This window comes from Centroberyx gerrardi, chromosome 6, assembly GCF_048128805.1.
Source record: "Centroberyx gerrardi isolate f3 chromosome 6, fCenGer3.hap1.cur.20231027, whole genome shotgun sequence".
Taxonomy (NCBI): Eukaryota; Metazoa; Chordata; class Actinopteri; order Beryciformes; family Berycidae; genus Centroberyx; species Centroberyx gerrardi.
In genome coordinates this window covers 20,518,913-20,538,733 of record NC_136002.1, presented here as the reverse complement: position 1 = coordinate 20,538,733, position 19,821 = coordinate 20,518,913, and the positions used below count along the sequence as shown (strand labels likewise).

Here is a 19,821-nt window from a genome sequence, read left to right as displayed (position 1 = left end):
TTGTGTTTTGTGTCTGTGTCTTTTGCGCCTGTCTGTGCTTGTGGTTGCTTTCCCATGCATATTTGTTTGTTTGTTTGTGTTTTATATACTGGTCCACAGATTGGGTCCCACAACTAAGCGTTTGAACTATTTTTAAGCAACTGTTCGTACTTGGATGTTGTCTTCGTCAGTGCGGGGCGTTTCTCTGAGGACCACAGTCGACGCTGAGTTATTAATGTTTAATGTGAGTGCTCTGGATTAGGGACCCTCACTCCTTGTTTACATCCTTGTGATGTTTCTGCCTTTGTCTAGCAGCACTGTTCATAATTCCAGTGGGGTGTGTGTGTGTGTGTGTGTGTGTGTGTGTGTGTGTGCGTGCATGCGTGCAGCCCATGCATGTTTTGTGCCTCCGTATGTATTTAAGCTGGTGTCAGTCATTATTCTGTGTATGACATGTGTATGTGTGTGTGTGTGTTACTGTCATTATGCAGGCTGTAAGAGCTACATGGGGCCCAGAGATGTGGTGTGTGTGTGATGGGACACGGGTGACTAGGATTTCTCAGGATAGGGTGTGTGTGAGAGGGAGGGCAAAGGGGGGTGGGGGGGGATAGGGCAGCAGCATGGTTATTGTTTGTGGGCATGTTCGGGGGCAGAACGGGGTGGTGGGGGTGTCAAGGGGTTGGGATAATTGCTGACTCCATTTTAAGGGCATAAAAACCTCTGCGCCAGCATCTCTGGCCTTAGCCCCACCCCCTCTAATGAAAACGAAGTTCTATGATCCCTCTAGCTCATTAACAGCAGGTCTTTTAATGAGCTTTCAACAGGGTGGGGGCTGGGTAGATGATAGGAAGGGAGGGGAGGGGGGCATTGCACCAGATGCACACACGCCCACTACTACCAATTACCATTGTGTTATAAAGAATAAGGAGGAAGTGAAGACAGAAGCCATTGACTGGCCCCTTGGACCCAGATGAGTCTGTCTGTCTCCCCGTCTCCCCACAAAAAGAGAGAGACAAGCAAAGCGAGAGGTGGAGGGAGGGAGGGAGGACGGTTCAGGTGAGAGGGAACCTCCTCCGCCGGTCCCTCTGGAGTCCTGGTCTGGTTGCTGCAGCCAGCGCCATTTGGTGCTCGCATGGACCCAATTATGTAAGGTAAGGTGATACACAGCAGAACGCAGCGCAGTAGCCCCTACAGCAAGTGGATATCTTTCCCATCCCCAACTGCCCTTTGTCTTCCTGCTCGCTCCCTGCAGTCCACACCTCTCCGAGTCGGAGTTGGAGCCGCTCACTAACTCAGGCTGGACCAATGTCAGCAGGCTTTGCCCCTGCCAGCCAATCATAACACCAAGATTTTATCAGAATGCACGCCATCCACCAATGGAGTGTGAGGTTGACATTATTGGCTGACCGTGTGCCTTTGTGCGTGTGTGTGTGTGTTTCTGACCAGTCACTGCCCCTGGGGGGTGGTAACGTGGACTTTGAGATCTAACAGTTGTGTCTCGGCTCCACAGAGAAGGCTTTTGTTGGTCCAGAGCTGGGAGAGGCAGCCGGAGGACACACACACACACACACACACACACACACACACACACACAGCCACAAAAACCTTGAACAACTTTTACTATACACCCTTTCCTCCGCATGAAATTACAGAAGTAGGTGAATCTAATAATAATATGTTCTAATTTGTGACTGACCCAATCAAAGCCACAAGTAAGGTATCAGCTGAGCCATCTGACATCTCGGCATTATGGGTAGTCATGGACTTCACAGACTTCAACTTTCATTAAAGTGCAGTCTCTGGGCAATAGTGGCACAAACACTCATTCTGATTAAACGTTAGATGATTAGCCACCAAAAATGCTCACAACAAAGGGAATGTAATACTATCAGCTGCATGTGTACTTTCCTATAGGGCAAGCCTGTGGCCATAAGGGACTCTCGCTTATGTATGAGAAGCTTTATCATGTAAAAAGCCAATTAACTGGGTATTTTTAATTACATTTCTCATCGTATATTGTATGAAGCCTCCACTGTCTGTGCAGTCCCTGTCCTGTTGTCCCCTTCCCCCCCTCCCCTTCCCTCCCGATCCTGGCGGGGCAGAGTGGGTATATGAGCATGGCAGAGGCACCGGCTCAGGATTAAATCATCAGCAGGGCCGACGGAGACGGGGATAACAAGAAAGAAAAAGATGCATTTGGGAGCGATCAGACAAAAACCGCAGGACTCCCTCTCTGCTCTTTATCCTCACACGTTCCCACAATCTCCACCTTCCCTCGCCCATCCCTCCTCCCGCAACGACCACAGAGTGAAACCTGAACCCTGGAATTACACCCCCTTCACCTCTCCTCCCTCCCTCCCTCCCACCCTCCTCCAGTGAGAGTGTGAGAGGACGGGGTGAGAGGCGACACGGTCCCGGACAGCCATCCGTCAATCCGCTGCCTCTCTCTCTCTTTTGCCATTCAACACCTTCACATAATGAGTGGAGGGAAAGACAAGGAGGGTTCATTCTTATGGGGGGGTTATATAATGTCACTGAATCGCTGAGGAGGAGCGCCATGGGAGGAGTGTCAGGCCGTTTGTCTGTGACCTGGGTAAAGAATATGAGGGAGTTGGGACGAGACTGGAGACAGCAGCAGGGTGTCATATGGTGGATGTGTGATTAAAAAAACAAAAAAAAACAAAGGGGAGGAAGTTTATTGATTTGTTCAGCATGAGGAAGAGAATGAGATCGAACATGCAGACCTAGTTATTGTGTATGATGGTGGGAATAAATAAAAATAACTAACCTAAATAAGGCAGTCAGAGGATTTCAACATCTTGTGTACCTGCCAGTGGGTAAGCTCCTCCTGAGGCAAGGTCACCAGTTAATTTACGTCCCAGGCATCTTGGTGGACAGAAACAGAGAAAAACCTGCAAACAGACACAACATCTCCACATACACCAGATGCGATAATCCCTTTGGCTCTAACTGCCTCTGTGACAGTGGCATTATGGGCTGAAATCAAGCAAGAATTTTATGGAGAGATGAGGCTTCTGCTTCATGAATGGAAAGAGACCTTTTGTAGCCTTGTAGCAGCTTTTAATCAAAGTTACATAACAAAGTTACTGGTGAATTTAAGCCATACCACCTTCAGTTTGGTTTGGGAGCATAGCCTTATATTCCTAACCCTTCACTGTTCCTTAGCCACTCTGGCTGAAAAATAAAGGATGTTAGCTGGGGTCCAAAATATGGAAATCTTATGTCATATCGCTGTTGAAAAACTGCCTTGTTTTTAGCTTGAATGACAACTAGTTTCATAAACCCAAGGGTTGTGGAATTTTTTAAACCCATACAGGAGCCTGTAATCCTTAAATTGAAGTCAAAACATGAAAATCACCAAAATTGGAGTTACAAGGTTTTCACATGACAGCGACCATATGATAGTATATCTATGGTTTCCAGAGTGGGCAGTCACGCCATTCTCAGCTCTTGGTATGATTGTCTTATGCAACTAAGCTGACTGTTTCCTGTTACAGTTTGGTTTCTGAACTGAGCGGGCTGTTTCAAGACAGAAGGGTCAACCATCCCATTAGTCTCTTGTTGTTGAGACTTGAGAAACTATTGGGTTATATAGGGAACTGGAGATCAGTGTTGGGACAGGGCAGTGTGGGTGACTGGTTGTGTTTGGTGTAGAGGGGGGGGGGGGTTCCTGGGACAGTCTATTACAACGAAACCTTTAATAACCCCAGTGACACATCCTCAATCACTCACTCAACCCTGTAACATTTAGATTAGATGGGTAGTGAATGGTGCTGCCTGTCTGGTGGTCCTCTTGATTTATGACAGTAACCATTGGTGGGTTAGTACTTCCTTCTTTTAACATCTCAATATGAATGTTTGCCCTGAATCATAGCACAAGTGATTTTTACATCACATCCTGTGTAATGATAAATGAGTAACATGGACTCTTTGCACCCACCTATACTAAGATAGGCTACAACCAAAATGCAACCAAAAGAGGGTGGAAGACTTTGAGGAGATCCATGCATGAGATAATCAAACCCACTCCACCCACTCTGTGACAAATGTCTGTTACTCTCTTTGTCTCACATTATCATGTTCTTTCTGCACCTGGTGACCCTCGTTGTGAACCTGACACATTCAGTTGCTCAAGCAAACACACACACACATTAAAACACACACATACACACATCCAGGTCAGTCACAGTGTCGTTACTTGCCCAGCCTAACAACGAACAAAAATGCTGGAAAAACTGGATCTGACCTTACAGTCAACGACATTCCCCCAACTCATACACACACACACACACACACACACACACACACACACACACACACGGACACACACAGAGCACACAGTGCTCAGGGGGTGTATAGTAAGGTTAGAAGGTGAGAGTCAGTTAGTCCTGTGACAGGTGAAAATGCTTTCATGTTTCCCTGCAGGGTGCAGGGGGCCTGGAGGAAGGTGAACCCAAACTCCTGAACTTCCAGACCAGAGTCTCCTGATGTAACAAATGTCCAGTGTCACCTATGTTACACATAAATAAGACATTACTATTACTTCAACAGCTTTATTCCTATTGGTGTTTTTTCCCCTTCAAATCCACAAGAACACAAAACACATGAGTTCTCTCACAAAGAAGAACTTTAGTAAACCTATAATACATTTTAGAAGGATACTCTACAAATATCACAGCAAAACTATGAAGTATTTCTAATGTCCTATTGGAATATTATAGGAATGTTATAATGATACCATAGGAGATAAATAAAACACCATAAAATAAGATAAAATCACTATAGCCTCAGTATTGAGTACCACAATTAAGGCCCAACAGAAATATTATAGGAATATTATATTGATGCATAGGAGACAAATACAATACCATAAGATATGTTAGAATCACTATTGAGGCTACCACAGACACATTAAAGCCTGAGAGGAATATTGTGAATATTATAGTGATACCATATGAGACAAATAAATACCATACTAAAAAGTTGATCTTGCTCCAGGACATTTAGCACATTTATTCTCGTGAATAAAGTATGCTGTTGTGCGGATCAACTTTTTACTACCAGCACTAAGGCTAATGTGCGCATAGCCCTATGATATTTAATACAAATAAATATCATAAAATATGTTAGAATCACAATTGAGCACCACAGAAAACACAAGGCCTGGAATAAATATTATAGCAACAGTATAGTTCTTTTTCGTCAGGTTGGTGCAAAATAAGCCGCGGGACAAAGCAGGTTAACCAGAGGGGGGGAGTGGGAAGCATCCTGCTGGCCGGTGTCGGGTCGTGGGATCAGCGGGGTCACTGAGGTGTGGGAGTGTCTGCGCGGGGAGGGCGGCCCTCTGACCTTTGTTACCCGGCCTTCCTATAATCCCGGCCTCAAAGACCATACGGTGATAATGGAGAACTTGTGAATGGAGTTAAATGGCCGCCATTATACGGATCTGTGTCGCTATTCTTCGTGTTTGTTTAGACCCGGTCATCTCGCGATTAATCAGGCGTGTGATGGAGAAACGGCTTGAGACGCGCTGAAGGGGCGCTGGAGGACTCCGCAGGACAACAGTTTATTAGAGATGGATATCCACCTGGGATGAATGACACCAATACAGGGGGGGTTGAAAATAATTGGCTGTCCACTTCAGAATAGCTATAGGCCCAGCCATGGTTGACAAACCTATTGTCCTGCTGCTTAGGATGCCAAGCACCCATTCTGAAAAACAACTAGGCCTATAATAATCCTATAATACAATTTAGAAGGACGCTAAACAAATGTCACAGCAAAACTACAAATCCCTATAGGAATATTATAATTATGAGAGATAGAGAATATCATAAACTACGATAAAGTCACATTAAACTCACTATTGGGTGCCATAGACACACTACAAGTCCCTCTAGGGAAGATTATAGGAATGTTATAGTGATTTTTTGTTACTGACGGGTCAGTTGAAGAGACATAACAAAGGACATTTTCAAGATGCCTCCCTCTTCATTATGTAGACTATAATCCACCTCATAGTTTTGGCGCTTTTGTAGTAGGGAGCTTTCTGTCAGCATTGCCATAATTTGGAGTAGACTGCCACCTAGCGCCGGTTTTGGGGGGGTTCCTTTGAAATTTGCAAAAGCACGAGCCCTCCCATTCACTGGCAGCGACACCAGTTCTCATCGATCTGTGATTAACACATGTGGTTAAGTGATGAGGCAATTAGTTGCAATGTTTTTCTGTCTTTATCGGCGTTTGACTCATCCTCCCAAATAACCTCCTTTCTCTCTCTCTCTCTCTCTCTCTCTCTCTCTCTCTCTCTCTCTCTCACACACACACACACACACACACACACTCTCTCTTTTTCTCTCTCTCTCTCACACACACACACACACACTCTCTCTCTCTCTCTCTCTCTCTCTCACACACACACACACACACACACACACACACTCTCTCTCTCTTTTTCTCTCTCTCTCTCACACACACACACACACACACACACACACTCTCTCTCTCTTTCTCTCTCTCTCTCTCTCTCTCTCTCTCTCTCTCTCTCTCGCGCGCGCGCACACACACACACACACCCTAAATACGAACGCATAACCACAGAATCGCACTTTTCACACACACGCAAATTCTCCAGTGGAGTGCAGCGTTATTATGCTTTCCACATAATAAACGACTGTTGTCCCTCCCTGCTGTCACAGGATGATGGTGGGGACGGACGATAAATTAGAAGGATCAAAGTGCGGCCCTTGGCACCGTGTCATTAGCCCGACTCTAGCTCACCAAAGCCCCCGGCGCTCTGCATACCTTCCCGGGCAGAGGAGGCGCTCCGAGTGGCCCTCACCGGAGCGGTGGGTGTGCGCTTTAACTGTATTTAAGCACCGGGTTCATACAAATCAGTCATTTTGCATCCTGAATCCTGAATGCAGGACTGATATTCACTGACAACATGCAGACTGAGGGGGAAGCAGCTCTCGGCTCCATTGGAAAACCGGTCAAATTTAGGGACCAGGACTTCAAGACTCTCCGGGATGAGTGTCTCAAGTCTGGTTTGTTGTTTTCTGATCCGGACTTTGCAGCTGAGCAGAAATCCATCGGTATGCCCGAAGACCCAGACCCCAACAAGGCGATCAAGTGGCTGCGACCCAAGGTAGCTACACCATGTCCCTGCTGGTACTTCCAGTTATATGAAGTTTTACTGTGCCTTGTTATCCAGACGTCGGAGGGCGTTTTCATGTGCATGCTAATCAGTGGCATTGGTATTCATTCTGTCAGCCACGTAATGATTCTGTAATAAACTTATAATAGGCTATTTCATTCTATGATGATGTATTCTTGCAAGCTTCCTATACTGAAAAAAATATCTCATGCTATATAGTATATCCAGATATGTATATTTTGGGCACCCTAAATATATTTCAAACGAATGTCATCTTCATGCACAAACTCATATTTTATACAGAATGTGTTGTAAATCCCTCTTGCCATAATTCAGGACAAACATGAAACGTGAAAATGAGAAAGGGAATCTCTGAACATCTGTCTGCTGCTGTCCCTAAAAAGAAAAGGAGCCACTGTGTAACAGAATCGAGATAAGAACAATACTTAGCCTAAGCCAGTAGCTGGATGTTTTTGAGAGTTAATAAGACACAGCTGAACTTAAACATTCAATCACATACTATATATATACAATGATAGACAAATATAATGCATTGATAAATCATGTTGACATAAATGAAGAGAATAGAAAAGTAAAATTGTCAGTGGCAGTGTTTTTATCCATTTTAACGCTTTCAGAGTTTCAATTTAACACTGACAGTTTTACTGTGTATAAATGGGGGAACAACAGATTGTGTGGTCAGCGGCTCACTGTCCTCCTCCCACTGCATTTCTGCAGGAGATCAGTAAGAACGCTGTGTTTGTGGAAGGCACAACCGGGACGACCGATATCTGCCAGGGCCAGCTGGGTGAGTCTGAGAAACACCTCAACACCATCAAGGGTTTGGGTCAATTCATTAATGAACTCATCAGCTCCAATTCAGCTGAGGAATTGGAATTGGAATTTGAAACAGAATTGAAACAGAATTGAAATTGAATTGGAATTTCAGGAGGTTACATTTAATTCCATGAAATTCTGTAAAATTCCATGTTTTTTTGTTTTTTCTTAGAGCTGGGTGCAATTCCAATTCCAATTCAATTTACCATGCATTCTCAATTCAGTTCATGAATGGCCCCAACCCTGACACCATCACAGCTTTCCCTGTCTGTTCAGTAAAACCTACGTCTGCTGTCCACGTCTTAGCTTTCCTTTTCCAGGGAGTGAGGGATGAACCTGGGATGTGTCATACTGCCTTGTCTCAACAGGCCTTTTGCGTAACATCACCAGAAAAGATCAATCCATACGACCCAAGCTGAGCCATTCCATCGGCTCAGCTGGTGGGTTTTTATGTTTCTGTTGTTCGATGACAAAGTGGACCCAACCACCCCAGACCAGGATGTGTACGCCACACCGCCCCAGGGACACAACTTCAAACGCCCAGCGAGGGGGAGAGGGGGGGAGAGACGGGGTGACGCTCTGTGGTCTCTGCCCCCCAAACCATGGAGGGACAGCAGGGGGTCCATACCCATCCAGTCCTCAGATTATGCTGTAACTCTGTAGTTCAGTCTGTTTTGCATTTGCGGTGAACTGGAAGCCCATGTGCATGACAGTGAGCTCTCCTCTGGGAGTTTGGGATTGACGGCCTGTGTCACCGGCTGTGTATGTACAGTATGAATATGTGTTAGTGTTGGGGATCAATATCCACCTCCTCCTCCTTCTCCTCCCATCTGTCTCTGTTTTATGTTTTCATTAAAAACTGTAGTCCAGGATGTGATTTCCATGATTTCGTCAGCGGCAACACATACTGTAAATTTTTCTACATGGAACAGATGTTTACTGTTGGACAGGAATGTGACTAAAGTGTGTGTTGTGTGTGGTATGTGTGTGTGTGTGTGTGGTGTGTGTGTGTGTGCGTGCACGCTAACCTACCTAAAAAGCACTGACAAAAACACCATACACTTCAAGCGCAATGTCTTCAGGCCCTTCAGTAAAAAAATATGCTTTACTGTAATATTATTCATTACATTGCACAAAGGGTATTGTATAATGCAGGAGTTGACTTGTTTCCATATCAGTTTCACGTGTTTCCACTGTCTACCAGGAAACTGCTGGCTGCTGGCTGCCCTGTCCTGCCTCACCATGCACCCCAAACTCTTTGTGAAGGTGGTGCCGCCCAAACAAAGCCTCTCCAAATCCTACGCAGGAATCTTCCATTTTAGGGTAAGTAAGAGGTTACAGATAGATAGATAGATAGATAGATAGATAGATGGATAGATGGATAGATAGATAGATAGATAGATAGATAGATAGATGGATAGATAGATAGATAGATAGATAGATAGATAGATAGATAGATAGATAGATAGATATGTGGAAGGAGTGGCTGTAATTAATGGCCAGCTCTCTTTACTGTTGGGTGTTATTACAACTAGATTTACAACACGTAGCCTCCCACTCCCTCCCCCTGCTGCTAATGAGAGAAATAACTAATTACACCCACCCCTCCCCCCAGAACCACTCAGCCAGCTGAGACTCATTGCTAGTATGCCCCTGACCAACACAAAATTACATATACACACACACACGCACTCATACACACACACACTTCCTCTTATGATTGAATACACCATTCATATCCCCAGCTCAGACTCAACTGTTGTCTGCTGCTTCCACATCCTCCTCTTCCCAACGCCACCCAACTGTGCCTAGGTGTGGTGCTAGATAGTATTTACCATTGTTTGCAGTCAAAATAATTATGAAAAGATGATATGATAAGCCATGATAACACAGATCAGTGGCCAAGGATGACACATGTGTGTTTTATTTGTGAAATGCAGAAGCACAGGATAGACTTTCACAAATAACATATCAAAACTCATTTTTGGTCGTTTCATGTGTAACAAAGGACTGATTCACTGAAGCCATTCATGTTATCTGATCAGCTCTTGGTTTTGTTATTGAAACCTTACCCATTTTCAATGAGATTCCTACTTATTTAGCTATTGTGACATAGTCCTGGCATATGAGGAAGGTAATGAGATCCAACAGGTATCGACTCATCTAGCGTCATCGTTCCAGGGTGGTCTCATATGTAAGAGGAGAAAGACGCAAAACCAAATTGTAAACTGAACATAACACTTTATTACTGTAAGTACAGAATCCCATCCAGAAGTGATGGAGTGATAGATTCTTCCAAAAAAATATCATTGATGCAGAAACTGATGGGCATTTCTAACCAATAAGTGTAGTATTTCATCATTGTTGTTGTTGTTGTTGTTGTTGTTGTTGCTAAGCATTTTTTTTTTGCTCTTGAGGTGTCGTCTTCAGCTTCTTATTTGAGCCGCCTCTTTTTGTGCCATAAACTGGACTATGTTGACTAATGGCTGTTTACTTTTAAAGTGTGGACCCCAGGAAGACTAGCAACCGCCATGCGGAAGCTAATGGGGATCCAAATAAAGAATAAAGAAGGAAGAATAAAGGAGAAGTTGATTCTAATGTAAAGTTGGCAGCAGGGTGGCGTAGCGAACGGAGAGGCCCTCCCTCAGCTGGCTCCGACCTGCCTGTTTCCCTACAGGGATCAATAAAAAAATCACATTATTACACATATCAATCCTGTAAAACCAAACAAACAGCATCGTTGTATATAGCTTTACGCTTTTCACTTAGTGATCAATTATTTGCCCCGGAGCCTCGGACCGACAGCATGGAGACTGTTAGGGAGCATGTGACATGACTCAACATGTGGGCAGGGAGGATAGGAAGAGCATTTTGCCATGACAAGGTGATGGGAGAGCAGTTCAGACATGCAGGTAGCGACTGCCCTTGGGACACACATGCACACAGGCAGCTGCAGCTATGGAGGGCCAGTGCGGGCCTGTTGTGTACACACAGCCAGCAGTACAGTACACACCTCTAGTCACGACCAGCAACGGCCTCAGGAGGCTGGAGAAATGAAGTCAGACAAGAGAGCGGGTTTCAGATCAGCGGGTTTATTTTACACGCCAGAGGGTTTTGTCTGCCAGATCGCAGCAACTGATCTGTATTTCATTCATGCTCTTTTATCGCTCTGCACATTTTTGTCTCTTGTTGATGTTTTTTCGCTAAGATATGAGCTTGATTATGCCGTGTTACGCAGTCTGTTTCTTTTCAACCGCTAATCCCTCTCTACCCTCAGTCTCTGTGTCGGGTGCATTCTTTCTTTTGTCTCACAGATCTGGATTTATTTTAGTAAGAATGCTTAAGTGTCATTAGGATTGTGAAAAAGATCCCCCCTACACCTCTCTCTCTCTTTCTCTCTCTCTCTCTCTCTTTCCATGATGTTCCTTCTCTTTACACTCTGCCTCCCTCCTCATTATCTCTACCCCACTTTCCTCCCGATTCTTTCCATCCATCCTCCCCTCCCACACACACACACACACACACACACACACACACACACACACTCCTCTTCCACTCTTTCACCGTTCTATACCTCCTCTCTTTTCTCCTCCTCTCTCTCTCTCTCTCTCTCTCTCTCCCTCTGTATCCCTGTGCAGTTCTGGCAGTATGGTGAGTGGGTGGAAGTGGTTGTGGATGACAGGCTGCCAGTGCGCGAAGGCCGTCTGCTCTTCAGCTACTCTCACACCCGCAACGAGTATTGGAGCGCCCTGGTGGAGAAGGCCTATGCCAAGTCAGTTGCCACTACCAGCATATGTTTCTGGGTGGTAATGTCTGAGATCACCCACTCCTGTTTGTGTGTGTGTGTGTGTGTGTGTGTGTTGATTTAGGATTATGTCTCTGTGTGAGTGCGTGCCACCGCAACAATTTCACACAAAAAAAAAACATAAGCCACTTGGGATATCTTTCTCACCTGTTTATCTAGGCTAATTGGATCCTATGGAAGTCTGAAGGGGGGTAACATTTCAGAGGGGATGGAGGATTTCACCGGAGGCATAGCATACTCCCTGCCTGTCTCCTCTCGCACCCCTCGAGTCCTCTGGAGGTCTCTGACGGCCGCCCTGTCCCGCGGCAGCCTGCTCAGCTGCTTCATCCAGGTAGAGCGGACACAAATACATACACAATAAAATGTTGAGACTAACAAACACACACACACACAGGGGGATACTGATATAGATGCATCTGACTTTCACTCCTTGTTTTCACAGGCCAGTAACTACCGTGAGATTGGTAAAGTGACAGGAAACGGGCTGATTAAGGGCCACGCTTACGCCATCACTGACAGTGAGAAGGTCAGTATCACAACAACAACACTGTGACTGTGTGGCACTAAATCTATTGTTTATTTGTTGTATTACCCTCAATATGTTGTTTTGTTGTCTTTACCTTGCATTATTTTTAATATGATGTATCATCTATAGCCTATTTTCTGTTGCTGCAATGTCCAATTTCCCCACAAAGGATCATTGAAGTTTCATCGAATCGAATTGAATCTAATCTAATCTAATCTAATCTAATTTCATCTCATCTCATCTCATCTCATCTCATCTCATCTCATCTCATCTCAATTTATCTAATTTCATCTCATTTTATTTCATCTCATCTCATCTACATTCCTCATTTTGACAAAATAGGTTGGTTATAGAATATAAAAGTACGAGAACAGGCAAAAAAATTTACCTTTTGTAAATGAGTCTTGGAGCAGTTTTGTCTCTGTTTACATTTCAGGTGAAGAAGGCATCAGGAGAGACTTCGTTGCTGAGGCTGAGGAACCCCTGGGGCTTTGTCGAATACCGCGGACCCTGGAGTGACAAGTGAGGAAGCTGCCTGTGTGTGCGTGTGTGTGTGTGTGTGTGTGTAGGTGTGTGTGTGTGTGTGTGTGCAAGAGAGAGCAATTTCACTTGCAGATCACAGAACGTTCCCAGATGTTGCATTTATGTTTGTATGTGTCGTAGGAGTAACGACTGGGATGATGTGGACAAAGCTGAGAAGGAAAGGATTGAGCTCAAAAAGAAAGAAGACGGAGAGTTCTGGTACGTAACAGATGCAGAAACACACCAAGATGCCTCCACTGTAACATCTAATTCTCATATCAAAGCACAACTCAAACTCAGATGTCCATTCTGCCGTGTCTGACCGTCTCCATCAGGATCAGTTCTGAGGACTTCAGCAGGCTGTTTGACACGGTGGAGCTGTGCAGCGTGAACCCCGACACCCTGATAGAGGGAAACACGCCCGCCTCGCCCGCCTCGCCCGCCGCCCCGTCCGCCTGGACCATCAGTGACCATGAAGGCCTCTGGGTACCAGGAAGCTCCGCTGGCGGCAGCCGCAGATACCACCGTATGTTGATGTGTTTGTGTTTGAGCAATCATTAGGGATGGGGCGATATATCGGAATTCAATATATCGCAATACAAAAATGTGACCAAACGTATCGTGGGGCAGAAAAATGAATCGCAATATTATCTACATTTTATTCTGCTGTAGTAATCACAAATGAGACGACTTGCCCATCACAATTTCACAAGCTCTCCATCAAAATTATATTATTTGCACTTTGCAATGACATTTTTAAATTGTTGTTTACATTTTAGCAAGCCAAAGCCATCACTAGAAGGATTTGAGTCTCAGAAATAAACATAATTCTGCACAGTCTCGTGGTTGTATGGAATCATGAACCCCATATCGCGCATCGAATCGTATTGTGAAATAAACATATCGTCCCATCCCATCTAGCAATTATGTGTACACTCCCTACTTGGATCATTTTAGGGATCATACTTATATCCTATTTCTCTCAGGATCATTCTGGAAGAACCCCCAGTTCGAGTTGGTTCTCACAGAGCAGGACCAAATAGAAGAGGACGATGAGGATGATGATGATGATGAAGATGACGAGGACGAGGAGGAGATGACCCCAGAGGAGAAGAAGATAGCAGAGAAGCAGAAGGAGAAAGGGAAACAGTGCACAGTGCTTGTGGAGCTCCTACAGAAGGACAGGAGGCAGAGGAATAAAGTCCACTTCCTCTACATGGCGTTCCACATCTACAGGGTGAGACAGAGGGTTAAAATACAAAACTAAAATATATTGAGTCTCAGTGCCATTATTCCAGTTCTGGATAAATTCCCGCTTGTCTTTGTGTTTCCCCTTTTTTTTGCAGGTTCCTTCTGAGGTGAGTATTCATGGACAATTGATTCATAATTTCTCATTATCTGCCTGAAATAATATAATAATAATCTTTAATATTCTCAGTAGTTAATGGTTTCACAGAGTTTCCATCCCACAATAATATCTGTCTCCATACAGCTCCAGGGTTTGTGTCTGGACCGCAGCTTCTTCATGAAGAACCGTCCTGTGGGTCGCTCTGGGAAATATCAGGCTCAGAGGTAAAGTACTCATCGTGAGAGAAACCACCGCTCGCTGCTTTTCACCTCCCAAATTTATAATTATTTAATGATCTGTTTACAATATGAAACATTTAGGAGCAGAAAAACAATAAGCAGACATTCCACTCTATTTCTACCACCTTTGTTTTTATACTATAGCTTGTGCTTTTATTTATTAAACCCTCTGTGTGTTTGTGTGTATGCCCACCATGGCAGGGGTGTGTGGAGGAAAGTGCATCTGGACCCTGGTAACTACGTCATCGTGGCCTCCACCTATCGACCCAACCAGCCTGGAGACTTCTTCCTCCGCATCTTCTCCAAGACTGGGAACACCCTGGGGTAGGATGGAGGGAAGACAGAGAACACAAAAGGAGAACGGTCCCGAGGGGAGGAGACTTAGCTGAATGTTGTTTTCCTCTTATTTACCAATAAAATAAATCCTTTGCAGACATTAAAAGAATAAAGTACTAGCCCACAAATTGTTAGTATAGAGGACACCAGGCTACTCAGTTATTGATCTACAGGACCATCAGATAGGCAGCACCGTTCACCAGCCACTTAGTCTAAATGTTATACAGGGTTGAGTGTATCACAGATGTTTTGTTGAATTCGACCCACGACACGACAGCTCCAGAAGGCTCAACAATAAGCTCTGGCATCCCAGAACCACCCACTCAACACCAAACACAGCTGTAGTCGCCTCCACTATCCTGTACCAACACTTAGGCTGATCTCTAGTTCCCAACATTATCCAGTAATTTATAAAAATCGCTTTTAGTCTCAATTATACCAAGAGCTGAGAACAGTGTATGAATACTCACTCCGATTACCATAGCTATATTTCAGCCAGAGCAACTATACCAATAACAAACATTATTTTGAAGTGTATAAAGTATGTCAAAATATATTTGACAAAATTTACACTGATGGTCTGGTCCTTGTGTTCCAGGAATCAGGACTTCACCTGCTCCTCTGGCTTCCTCATGGTGAGTTCACTGACCTCATCTATAACACCAGCAGCTAATAGCAGCCTGCCAAAGAAATATGCGTTTGTTTGTGTGTGTGCCTAACAGGTCATGTCGATGCCGGTCGCTCCAGAGGATCACATGAGAGTTCAGAAGACTTTTGAAGATGCGGCCGGCCCAGTAAGACTTATTTTCCTCCTTCACCTAAACGTCACCTAAAACCTTTGGATAAAACATCCAAACCAACGTCTTGTGTCTCTCTGGCAGGATGACAGGCTGAATGCTAAGGAGCTCATGAAGCTGTTCAACTCAGGTTAGAAATTCCAGTGTTTCATATTTAACATTTTTTTAGTAACAGCAGAGAATGTGGGAGAACTTCACTGCATCATGCAAAGACAGCCAGTTCTGTTGAAGTGATCTTTGACTCTGTAGTGCCGCTCATGGCCACTAGATGGGAGCAAAGTAGTAGCATGTTTCCCCCCAGCTTGCAGCAGTGGAACCACAGAGGTCAGCAACAGTCTAGACAGAAGCTCAAAGCTGCAGATAGAGTAGATAGAGTTTGATTAAGTAATTAAAGTAACTATGCTTGCCCTCACCTTCACTTTTCCTCAGCTTAATCCCACTTAAACCTTTCTTTTTTCTCTGCGTCAATCGCTGTCTTTCTCCCATGTGCAGTGCTTGAGAAAGATTACCATCTGCCACTGGAGACGTGCAGACAGCTCATCTTTGGAGAGGATGTATCCTTTTGTCCTTGCTACAGACTTCAGTGTTACTCACTTCAGTGTTACTCACTCTCCGCTCTCTTTGTGCCTCTTCACACTTCTTGTTTACATTGAGTTTATAGTTGCAGTGGTTTCACTTCTTCTCCATCAATAGTCTATTTTGTGTGTTTATACTACCAGCAGGTTTGGAGTTTGCCTTTAATGTATATGGGTGCAAGTTATAGTTGTGATTTCTGTCGAACTGACCAGGTTACAGGTCTAAAAGGGCAAAAATAATTTATCATCATACTAAAATTACAGTTAAAATTCACAACTATTATGCTATAATATGAAAATGTAGCACTGATTCCCAGTGACCTGTCAAAACAACAACATGAGCATTTAGCCCAAATTTGGTGGATTTCTTGACTAATTCACATTAAGTCATGTAATGCATCAATATCACAGCAACGACATCAACATTTGTTTTCCAATTCCATATTCTTCCATATGGGCACCAACCTTACAAATTCATTTTTATAGATTTGTCATTTGTGACTGTGTTGATAAAGGTTATAAGATGAATTAGCGATGGAAAATAGTTGATTCTTCATAATATGCTGATTTACCATATGAGTATTTTTTATCAATATTACTACATTCCAAGGGATTCTATACATTGTTGGCCATGGGTGCCAGGCAACCACAGCACCCATTCAAATTCCACTTATGACTCCTACTACTACTACTACTGTTAAGAAAATAATAATAATACGTTACCTTACTGATTCTGGAAGGGAAATTCCCTCTTCCCTTGTTAGGTCAGAGGTCAGGCTCAGCTCCAGAGCAGCGTCCCTGGAGCTGGTAGGGGTTCGGTGTCTTTCTCAAGGACACTTCAGTAGGGCGGATGCTTGCCGACATGGAGGCTTGAACTCTGGACCTCCGGTTGACTCACTCTGCCACCCTGCTGCTCTCTTTCAGCCTTTCCTCCGTAACTTTCTCTCTCTGTTCTGTCCCGTTGAGGAGTCCTTAACTCTGCTGCCAGACTAACGGCCGTTCTAGTCTCAGCCGTAAACAAGCAGAAACCCTGCTGTCCCATCTGCGCAATCTGCAGGTACAGATCACTGTGGGGGTGTGGGTGTGTGTGTGTGTGTGTGTGTGTGGGGTGGTGGTGGAGGATAGGGAGGGGTTGTGTCATTATTATCCCTTTTGATATTGCTCTCTCTTTCAGTCAATCTTTATCCAGTTTGATGAGGACTCTTCAGGGACCATGAGCCCCTTTGAGCTCAGTGCGGCGCTGCAAGCTGCGGGTATGCACACACACACACACACACACACACACACACACACACACAGAACGCTGCCGTCGTTTGGCTTCACACCTTCTACCACACCTCTCTGTCCCAGGACTGCAGTGCGATGGCAAGGTGATTCAGCTGCTGTCTGAGAGGTTTGGATCTGGAGAACTCCACCTGCCCTTCCACAGCTTTGTGTCGTGTGTCACCAGGCTGCGCAAGCTCTTTGGTAACACACACACACACTCACACACACACACTATACACACTATACACACTGTAATTACATCCCCCATCTGCAGAGATGTATTTTGTTTGTATTTACTGTTTGCATGCGTGTGTGTGTGTGTTCTCCTGTCTGTCTGTCCACCCGGACGTCTTCGCAGCTGCTCCACACAGAGCCATGAAACAAAAAACAGGATACAAAAATATATCCATGACCTTATACCAACTGGCCTGAAGGCTGTAACTAAAGGTCATATTTGTCAAACATTAAAACACGGTGATGAATTTTGATTGTTTCTAATTTTAAACTACTAGAAAACTAGGTAGTTCCCCAAGGCTTTTTCAATTTTTTATCTATCTGCATGAAACCTGATGCATAGCAGCATTACTGGATTGACATACATACATTTAACCTTTTACATACCAGCGCAGTCAGATAAGGTCACCATTAACTACTAAACTTCAGACAGGGCATAGCCTCTCACAAAATTGTCTAGAACACTGTAACAATTTGTCCAGTGAACATGATATTTGGCACATAATATGAGGTCAGAGACCATTTCCACAAAGTTTTAAACTCGACCAATTAGACGCCACAAATGCTAAAACATTGTATCTTTAGATTTGATCAAAGCATGTCATCACATTTGGTGCACATACATTTTAAGTATTTGCTTTTAGTTGATGCAAGTGTGTGTGGGGAAACTTGGGAAACATGCCAGGACCTCTATGTTGAACATGAATGCCAAATTTCATGTATGAGTTACAGGGGGTTCAGCCTGTGTAAGGATGCGGGATGTTGCAATTTTCTGAATCCCTTGTTGAGTGATTAAGCTGTGATTAGGTGATTAAGTGATTAGGCTTAAAAATGATTTGGTCTTTTCCATGGCGCTGAGTATTCATCCTCTTTTCTCCTCAGCTCTGTATGAATCAGAGACCAGTCAAGAGGTGAAGGACAGAGGGATCAATTCTGTGAGTATTTGGCTAAGTATACTTCATTATATGGTCATCTTAGTCCTGGACCTGAACAGGCTCTGATTCTCTACATCTTCTCTCCTCTCTCTACTCTCTATCCGCCTGTCGTTCCTCCACAGTGGCTGCTGCAGCTCCTGACGGTGTGAATGCCGTCTGTGAACGGGTCTCCAAACCACAGCAGTCATTTCTCTGTCCACAGTAGGACATTGAGTCTAAAAACATGTAAAGTGTTGAGACCGTAGTCCTGTGTGTGCCTTATTCCAAAGTTATACCATTGACTGTCAGTTAGTCCTTACTACGCTACCGGCTTTCCCTTCTCTTAATCTTACACTATTCTTATACTATTGATTATAGCCTTAACGTATTGTCACGCAGGGTATGGAGCACAAATATTTTAACATTTTGCAATATATTAATATACTAGACACTGTAATAAAATTGTTTCTACAAGCAATTTCAGCTCTTGTGTGATTGTAACTATTTCCCTTATTCCTTTTGTGTTTACAAAGCATTGTACTCATTTTTTTTACACACACACTTGTAGTCAAGGCAATAATAAATCATATCTTTCCAATTGATCTACAGAGACAATTGTCTGATAGTGAAAAATTTGTTTGGGATGCAAACAGAAAAGAAAAATATATTTCCAAAACTTAAACCCTTGAATGGAATAATAAATATAATTGCAATTACTAAAATATATATATAAAAAAAAAAATTACTGCAACACCAACAGTTGACTCATCCATGCACATATGAGCATATACACAACAATATTCATGCCCATACACATGTGTACTCACACGCGCTCACACACACACGGTGAGCACTGCCTGCCCCACTGAGGGTGTGAGGGTGATGTCTCAGCAGCGCTACACGCACCATCTCTATTCTTATCACACTGACGCCACGCACAGCGTCAACACGCACTCGCCCCCTCCTCCACTATGTTCCCTCACTCCCTCCATCCATCCCTCACTCTTTCGCTCCCTCCTGTTCTCTCTAGTAACTGTCTCGGTCTCACAATCTGCCTCCTCCTCCTCCCTGTTACCCACTGGCTGCTCTCTCATAACCACACACACACACACAAACACACACACAGGTGCATGCGAGCAAACACGCACGCGCTCTTGTCCTTTCTTCACACGCTTCTATAAATAGAACCTTTGCTCACACACCACTTCCTGTTCATCGTTAGGTGACTACACACAGGTTGCCCTCGGCAACCATCCATCTACCTTGGCA

The 19,821-nt window shown here is 44.2% G+C and overlaps 1 protein-coding gene across 1 annotated transcript; it reads left to right on the top strand.

The window, feature by feature from the left end:
* The first annotated feature begins 6,939 nt into the window (after positions 1-6,939).
* capn12 (calpain 12) lies at positions 6,940-19,036 on the top strand. The gene is made up of 21 exons (XM_071927931.2): positions 6,940-7,144; positions 7,892-7,961; positions 9,195-9,313; positions 11,629-11,762; positions 11,955-12,126; positions 12,238-12,321; positions 12,758-12,843; positions 12,985-13,062; positions 13,179-13,369; positions 13,830-14,092; positions 14,336-14,415; positions 14,632-14,754; positions 15,365-15,401; positions 15,489-15,560; positions 15,648-15,693; positions 16,056-16,117; positions 17,127-17,195; positions 17,313-17,391; positions 17,489-17,605; positions 18,521-18,573; positions 18,696-19,036. The coding sequence occupies exons 1-21, from the start codon at positions 6,944-6,946 to the stop codon at positions 18,720-18,722; spliced, it is 2,163 nt and encodes a 720-aa protein (XP_071784032.2). The 5' UTR covers positions 6,940-6,943; the 3' UTR covers positions 18,723-19,036.
* The last annotated feature ends 785 nt before the right edge of the window (positions 19,037-19,821 follow it).